The following is an 8,015-nucleotide window of genomic DNA, read 5'->3' on the forward strand; positions in this document are numbered from 1 at the left end:
CTCCTGAGTGGCTGGGACTACAGGCGCCCGCCACCTCGCCCGGCTAGTTTTTTGTATTTTTTAGTAGAGACAGAGTTTCACCGTGTTAGCCAGGATGGTCTCGATCTGCTGACCTCGTGATCCGCCCGTCTCGGCCTCCCAAAGTGCTGGGATTACAGGCTTGAGCCACCGCGCCCGGCCGGCCACCTGGTTAATTTTTAAAAATTTTTTGTAGAGATGGGGTTTCACTGGTCTCAGGCTGGGTCTCAAACTCCATCGCTTAGATCCTCTTGCTTTGGCCTCCCAAAGTGCTGGGATTACAGGTGTGACCCACCATGACCGGCCAAAAGAGCCATTTCATTTTTATTTTTATTCGTTTTTTGAGATGGAGTCTTGCTCTGTCACCCAGGCTGGAGTACAATGGTGCGATTTCAGCTCACTGCAATCTCCGCCTCCCGGGTTCAAGTGATTCTCCTGCCTCAGCCTCCCGAGTAGCTGAGATCACAGGCACCCGCCACCACGTCTGTCTAAATTTTTGTATTTTAGTACAGACGGGGTTTCACCGTGTTGCCCAGAGGTGGTCTCAAACTCCTGAGCTCAAGCAATCCACCTGCCTTGGGCTCCCAAAGTGTTAGGATTACAGACGTGAACCACTGTGCCCGGCCTCAAAAGAGCCATTTTAATTACAGCCCTGACAAAATTGATGGGTTTCTATTGAAAAAGACACAAAGAAGAGATGGGGGGAATCAGAGACTGACAGACTGTGGCATGTGGCGCCAGACACAGGGGCTACTGTCTCTGCATGGGCCTCAAACGCTCAAAATGTACTCCAGGGTCCCAAAAGCACTTGGGCCCAGAACCTCCAGCTTGGGCTGGGTTTGGTATGGCCAGGGCAAGGCTCCCACTGCCCTCCCCAACTTCCCATGCCCCATGGTCAGTGGCAGGGCTCTAGAAGGTCTCCCACCAGGCTCTGGTGTGAAGGGGATGTGACATGTGGCTGTTGTCCCAGTCTGGGTTGGGGATGGAGAACTAAGGGGCCACGGTCAGGTGCAGCCAGGACTCTGTCACCTCTGCACGGCTGCTCTCTCCCATGCCTACCTCCTCCTTCTTTTGCTGGTCTGACTTCTCTTCCAGGTACTGTGCTGAGGATGGGGCGCGACGAGCAGGGGCCTCTCGGGGGGCTTGGCTCACTGGGACAGGGCAAGGACAGGTATCAGAGAGTTGCCTTTGTGAGGGCTCTTTGGTGCCAAACCCTAGGAGATTTCTTTCTTTGTTGTTTTTTTTTTGTTTTTGAGATGGAGTTTTGCTCTTGTCGCCCAGGCTGGAGTGCAATGGTGTGATCTCAGCTCACTGCAACCTCTGCCTCCTCTGGGTTCAAGCGATTTTCCTGCTTCCGCCTCTGGAGTAGCTGGGATTACAGGCGCCCACCACTATGCCTGACTAATTTTGTATTTTTAGTAGAGATGGGGTTTCACCAAGTTGGCCAGGCTGGTCACAAACTCCTGACCTCAGGTGATCCACTCGCCTCGGCCTCCCAAAGTGCTGGGATTACAGGCGTGAGCCACCGCGCCTGGCTGACCTAGGGGATTTCTTTTCTTTCTTTTTTTTTTTTTCTTGAGACAGTCTCGCTCTGTCGCCCAGGCCGGAGTGCAGTGGCGGGATCTCGGCTCACTGCAAGCTCCGCCCCCCGGGTTCCCGCCATTCTCCTGCCTCAGCCTCCCATGTAGCTGGGACTACAGGCGCCCGCCACCATGCCCAGCTAATGTTTTTTGTATTTTTTTTTAATAGAGACAGGGTTTCACCGTGTTAGCTAGGATGGTCTCAATCTCCTGACCTTGTGATCCGCCCTTCTCGGCCTCCCAAAGTGCTGGGATTACAGGCGTGAGCCACCGCGCCTGGCCTACCTAGGGGATTTCTAAGAGAATTTCTAAGAGGCACAGATCTAAGAGGTGGTGTTAACAGTCAATGGAGCCTCAGTGCATAAGCCCTGCCCTAGACACCAGAGTGTGTGCATGTGTGTGTGTGTTAGGGGTGGGGACCTGTGATGAAAACACAGACCGCGGGCCCTGCCCTCCAGGGGCTCAGAGACTGATTGACACAGCCACTCCACCCTCGCAAGGGCCAGAGGAATTGGCGTGCCAACAGGAACAGAACTTCAACCTGGGCCTTCTGTCACTTTCTCCAACCCCCATCCTGCTTCCTCCCCACACCCAGTCCCTCAGTGCACCTGGACTCATGTCAGGAGGCTGCAGGCTGAGAAGCCAGGGTTGCCCATTAGCGCCTTGCAGCCAGGCCTCGGCACTGAGCACCGGCTCCCAGCTCACGGCTGTGTCCGGGAACACGTCATCCTGGAAGAACTCTTTCTGCAGAGGGAGAAACGGGCTGTCCTGAGACACTGACCAGGGGCCCAGGGCACACGAGCATCTGTTGGGGAGGGACAGGGCAAGACCTGGGACCCTCCCACCCATCTGGGGCTTCCATGAGTTTCAGCATCTCAGCAAAAGGGGGTAGGTGTCCCCAAAGAACGATGGGTGGCGAAGTTTGGAAGCAGGGCCGGACGAGACCCAAAATTCCCTCTAGGCACCAAGAAGGGGGTGGGCATGGGAGTCCCAGGTCCCCATCCTCACCCGGACTCGGGGCAGCCGGAAGGCCACAGGCTCCAGGGAGGACTGGCGCAGTCGCAGGCACCGCATCAACTCCACTTCCCGCACATCGCACTCTGTCTTAGGCAGGAGGACGAAGCCCTGGGGGAGCAAGGGAGTCGTAGCTGCCACTGGGACCTAGAGCTCATGGCTGGACACGTAGTCTCACCAGGGTGCCAGCACCCCTCACTTAGGACCACCATGCCTAGGGCCTGTCCCTGGACAGTAATGTGTTGATCATGTTGAACAACCTGCTCTCTGGAGGGAAAGCCCTGATTTGTAGTGTTTTCCTGTTTCCACAGTGTACAAACTCCCAGCATGGGCGGCTTCTAGATGCCACTTCCACTCCCTGAATGTGGTGCTGGGAAGAGATGTAAATAGCACATCATCCTGCATTTCCTCCATGCACTCCAACACAGAAACATGTGACCTCAGCACAAATAACAGTAAAATTGGAAAAATTAATTAGAAGTGATAAACTGAGTGTTTATTACTTTGGTTTTTAATATTATTTTTAGGTTCATATTTTGGGTTCATATGGTTTAACCTTATCTAGTGTAATTTTTTGTTTGTTTTGTAGAGATGGGGGTCTTGCTATGTTGCCCAGGCTGGTCTTGAACTCCTGGGCTCAAGCAATCCTCCTGCCTCAGCCTTCCAAAGTGTTGGGATTCCAGGACACCATACGCAGCCTACGGTATAATTTTTAATAATGGTTGAGTATGACAACGGCTCTCAAACTTCCTCAATAATTCCAGCAGCAGCTCTTCTTGCCAGTCACTGGGCACAGCCCCAGGCCCACCCCCCGCCCAGGGACTCTGACCCCGACCCACAGGCTCCTATACTTGCCCACATGGCCACCAGGGGGCAGGGCAGCATTGTGGTCCCATCGGGAACCAGGCGCCAGAGTGGCCTCACCTTATGGGGGTCGGGCGATGTGAAGCTGTTGCACTCCAGGAAGAAAGGGGACTCGGGGAGCAGCTCATACAGGAACACACGGGTGTCACCCTGCGGGGAAGAAGGCCGACTGGGGACCCTCCAGCAACACCGGTCTTCCCCGCACCACCTCTCACCTGCCACTCCACCCTGCAGCCCAGCCCACCTTGCCGGTCAGGAGCACCAGGCCAGTGTCTGGGTCGTAGCTGGGCAGCAGGGTTGAGGGAGCCACGTCCAGGCCCAGCACCGCCAAGGGTCCGCCAGCCAGGGCCTCAGCTTCATACAGGAGCAGCTGGCGCTCACTTTGGCTGCAAGGGGGTTTGGGGGCAGAAGCAGGTGTTTCAGAGCTGGAGGGGCCTGGGGCAGGGAGAAGGTGCCCACGTAGCCCCTGCTCTGTTCTGGGTTGCAGGTGAGGCCTAGTGTGGCCCTCAGAAGCACTGGCCTGGCCCGGCGCAGCCACACCCTAACCTGCCCCTCCGCCTCTGGGTCCCCCGTTGACTCTTTTCTCCCCAACTAATCGCTCACCCATCCATCTCCCCCTGACTGCCTCACCACCCCTGCTTCCATCTCCCCCAGACCCCCCTCAGGCACCCCTGCATCTATCTCCCCCAAACCCCTCACCCACCCTTCCATCCATCTCCCCGCTAACCCCCAAACACCCTTCCATCCATCTCCCCTACTCCCTCACCCTCCCCTGCATCCATCTCCCCCTTACCCACAACTCATCCATCCATCTCTCCCCTACCCCTCATTCAACCATCCATCCATCCACCCATCTATCCCTACATTTATTCATCCACCCATCCATCCATTTGCCCACCTGTCCACCCACCCACCTAACCCACTCATCCAATCATCTACCCACCTACCCAACCATCCCATCAGGGGCAGCAATGGTTTCTGAAAGCCTGACAAATATATGTGATTGTGGAGAAGGGGGACACAGCTGGCTGCTGAAGCCTGGGGACGGGGATCCCTGAGTCCTCACCTGTCAAAGCCAGACACCAGCAGACAGCGACCATCACACACCCAGACAATGCGGGCTCCGCGTCCCCCCTTGGGCCCTGGACCTTCCTGTTGAGGCACATCACGTGACACCCAGCCAGGACCCCTGAGCCAGGTCTGAGGTCACTCCCCAGCCCCTGTGGACTCACTTGCAGGGGCTCAGGGCCACTCCGAGGCCTGTAGATCCGCACACACCCATCCTTGCAGACAGTGGCCAGCTGCTGCCCATCAGGACTCCAGGCCAGGCTGAAGATCTGGGGGCAGGAAGGGACGTGAGAGACGGCCTTGCTTCACTGCTGGCCCCACCCCTCCTCACTGCTCCTGCCTCTCCTCACTGCTGGCCCCCTCTGTCCTCACTGCTGGTCCCACCTCCCCTCACTGCTGGTCCCGCCTCTCCTCACTGCTGGTCCTGCCTCTCTCCTCACTGGGGCCTCCCTCTCCTCACTGCTGTGCCCCCTTCTCCTCACTGCTGGCCCTGTCCCTCCTCACTGCTGGCGCTGCCCCTCCTCACCACTGGCCCCACCCCTCCTCACTGCTGGTCCCACCCCTCCTCACTGCTGGTCCCGCCTCTCCTCACTGCTGCTGGTCCTGCCTCTCCTCATTGGGGCCCCTGTCCCTCCTCACTGCTGGCGCTGCCCCTCCTCACCACTGGCCCCACCCCTCCTCACTGCTGGTCCCACCCCTCCTCACTGCTGGTCCCGCCTCTCCTCACTGCTGGTCCTGCCTCTCCTCATTGGGGCCCCCCTCTCCTCATTGCTGTGCCCCCCTTCTCCTCAATGCTGGCCCTGCCCCTCCTCACTGCTGGTGCTGCCCCTCCTCACTGCTGGCCCCCTGCTCCTCATTGCTGTGCCCCTCTTCTCCTCACTGCTGGCATTGCCCCTCCTCACTGCTGGCCCCGCCCCTCTTCACTGCTTGTCCCGCCTCTCCTCACTGCTGGCTCCGCCCCTCCTCACTGCTGGTCCCGCCCCTCCTCACTGCTGGTCCCGCCCCTCCTCACTGCTGGTCCCGCCCCTCCTCACTGCTGGTCCTGCTTCTCCTCACTGCTGGTCCCGCCTCTCCTCACTGCTGGTCCCGCCTCTCCTCACTGCTGGCCCCACCTCTGCAGCCATCCTACCTGGTCTTGGTGGCCCTGCAGCTTCAGTCGATCAACTCCAGCCTGAAGGTCCCAGATGCGAACAGTGAGGTCATAGGAGGACGAGGCCAGCACATCCGCTGCCAGCGGGTGGAAGCGCAGGGAGCAGATCTTCTCCGTGTGGCCTGGAGGAAGGCAGGTGTGATGGGGAGCTCTCGGGAGACACTGGTCACCCCAGCCCCATTCCTGAGCCCGCCTGACCTGTAAGCACAGTCTCCGGTGTGGTGAGCACCTCTTCCAGGCCCTGTGGGGGCACCCGCCACAGTCTGATCCTGGCATCCTCACCAGCTACAGAGGACAGACAGACGCTCATCATTGCTGGGCCCAAGAACTCTGGGTTCCCCAGTCCCCATCCGGGATCCAGGACCCTCCCTCAAGCCCAGACACCCAGCCTCCTTACCCACAGCTAGGCGATGGGGGTCAAAGGGGTCCCAGGCCAGATCAGTCACAGCTGCCCCATTCTGCAGCGTGGGCAGTGCTGTGTCGGGCAGGCGGCCAGGCTTCCGTAGCTGTGGGAGGTGCCCCCATCCCAAGGCCCATCAGTGCCAGGCAGAAAAGCCAGTCCTGAGGGGCTGCGAGCAAGCAGCATATCTGGGAGCCCACCCTCTGCAGCAGAGGCTCCCACTGCTGGGTGACCCAAGCTCTCTGCCCTGACCACCTTGTACTCTGAGCCCCAAGTGCCAACCACAAGGCCCCAGAGAGTGAGGGGGCAGCAGCATGAACTGGTGGGAAAAGCTCAGGCTTGGGGCTCAGGTGGCCTGGCTTCGGATCCCAGCTCCACCACTTACACAGCTGTGTGACCAGGGCAAATCACTAAACCTCTCTGTGTCTCTTCTCCCTCATCTGTAAAATGGGGATAAAAGTGGCAGGCCCTGTGGCAGGTGGCTGGGAGGATCACAAGACAGGCGGGTAGGGGACTGACACACGGTTTGTGCTCCCTGTGCCGTGTGGGTAGCTAAGGCCCTCTGTGTCTTTACCACTGGCAGGGAACTGAGGGGCAGCCCTGGTGGGGTGGGGCCCTCACCTCGAGCACAGCCACCTGTCCCCCATTGCTGAGCAGGGGCACGGCCACACGTAGCTTGTTGGCGCAGAAGCCATCACTCTCACCAGGTGTGGTGAGGTTGAGCCCCTTGAGGTTGGTGATGTGGCTGTCTCGGTGCAGGACGGTGCCCTGAGCATGGCGGAACTTGGAACTGGGGCCTGGCGGGTGGCAGGGACATGGAACCACATGTGAGGATGCTGTCCCCCGCTGTCCTGCACTCTGAGTCCCGGCTGCCTGCTCCCCTCACTCCAGGCAGGTGTGCAGCGTGGACCTAGGCCCAGGCCTCTGCTAATCCAGTGGATGCAACTCGCCCAGGAATAATGCCTGGAACGATACCCTATTCCATGGTGGCTCGGAGGAATCCTGGTGGAGCCCAGGGCTTCAGCTGCTCGGAAGCTGGTGGCCCCAGTCGCCCTCCTGTTTTACAGGTGAGACTCAGCTGCCACACCCCAGCCCCCAGGACAAATGACCCTGCCAGTGAGTCTGGGTGAGGGGGGTGCCCTGCACGAGGCCTGTGCTCAGTGGTAGGGTACAGAGGAGGATGACGGGGAGTGGGGCAGACGGGGCTCCCGCGGTAGGGGTGAGCTCCGCATCCTGCCTCCTTACCCAGCAGGCTCTGCAGCGACCTCAGACTGGGGCTGGTCCCGATGCCACTGGTGCTGGAGAGTGAGGGCCCCAGGCTGGAGGGCGTGGAGGGCGAGGTCAGTGAACTGGGAGGCGAAGAGAAGCCCTCCTGGGGAGGGGCATGGGGTCAGCCAGCCTGCTTCTGGGTGTGCTGGCCAAAGGGAGGGGTGCCTGCCACCTGACTCCAGGGTCACCACTCTGGGCCCCCTGTGGACTGGAGGAGCCCCTGCTGTGGGCATGGGACAGGAGCGGTGGGGGCATGGGCATAAATGCAGACATACAGGGAAGCAGCTGAGCTTCAGACTGCGGGGACAGCAAGTGGCAGCTGCTGGCTCCCGGCTCTGCAGGAGGGTGTGCCCAGCGGGTTAGATCTGCCAGTATTTTAAGAGAAGCCAGAAATCTAGATCTTTATGAAAATTCTTGCTTTTTAAGTGTTTGCCCAATTTAGAAAGCACTGTGAAGTTCCTTCTTTACACTCCATGTGTTTCTCTGTCTCTGTTACACTTGACAAAGAAGGTTGGGGCCGGGCTTGGTGGCTCAAGTCTGTAATCCCAGCTCAAATCTGTAATCCCAAATGGAGGCTGAGGCAGACAGATCATGAAGTCAGGAGTTCAAGGCCAGCCTGGCCAACATGGTGAAGCCTGACTCTACTAAAAAA

General features: G+C 58.9%; 1 protein-coding gene across 1 annotated transcript in view; it reads right to left on the minus strand.

The window, feature by feature from the left end:
* Window positions 1-8,015, minus strand: part of LOC105525628 (mitochondrial import inner membrane translocase subunit TIM16) — an 83,682-nt gene that overhangs the window by 19,527 nt on the left and 56,140 nt on the right. Inside the window, exons 15-26 of the mRNA XM_011961314.1 lie at window positions 7,340-7,466; window positions 6,716-6,891; window positions 6,092-6,200; window positions 5,893-5,979; window positions 5,674-5,816; window positions 4,709-4,813; window positions 4,543-4,628; window positions 3,721-3,862; window positions 3,537-3,626; window positions 2,607-2,723; window positions 2,207-2,342; window positions 1,078-1,169 (exon numbers count right to left, since the gene is read on the minus strand). Coding sequence (XP_011816704.1) covers window positions 1,078-1,169; window positions 2,207-2,342; window positions 2,607-2,723; window positions 3,537-3,626; window positions 3,721-3,862; window positions 4,543-4,628; window positions 4,709-4,813; window positions 5,674-5,816; window positions 5,893-5,979; window positions 6,092-6,200; window positions 6,716-6,891; window positions 7,340-7,466 — 1,410 coding nt within the window. The remainder of the gene's footprint in view (window positions 1-1,077; window positions 1,170-2,206; window positions 2,343-2,606; window positions 2,724-3,536; window positions 3,627-3,720; window positions 3,863-4,542; window positions 4,629-4,708; window positions 4,814-5,673; window positions 5,817-5,892; window positions 5,980-6,091; window positions 6,201-6,715; window positions 6,892-7,339; window positions 7,467-8,015) is intronic.

This window comes from Colobus angolensis, unplaced genomic scaffold (assembly GCF_000951035.1).
Source record: "Colobus angolensis palliatus isolate OR3802 unplaced genomic scaffold, Cang.pa_1.0 Scaffold55, whole genome shotgun sequence".
NCBI classification, from domain to species: domain Eukaryota; kingdom Metazoa; phylum Chordata; class Mammalia; order Primates; family Cercopithecidae; genus Colobus; species Colobus angolensis.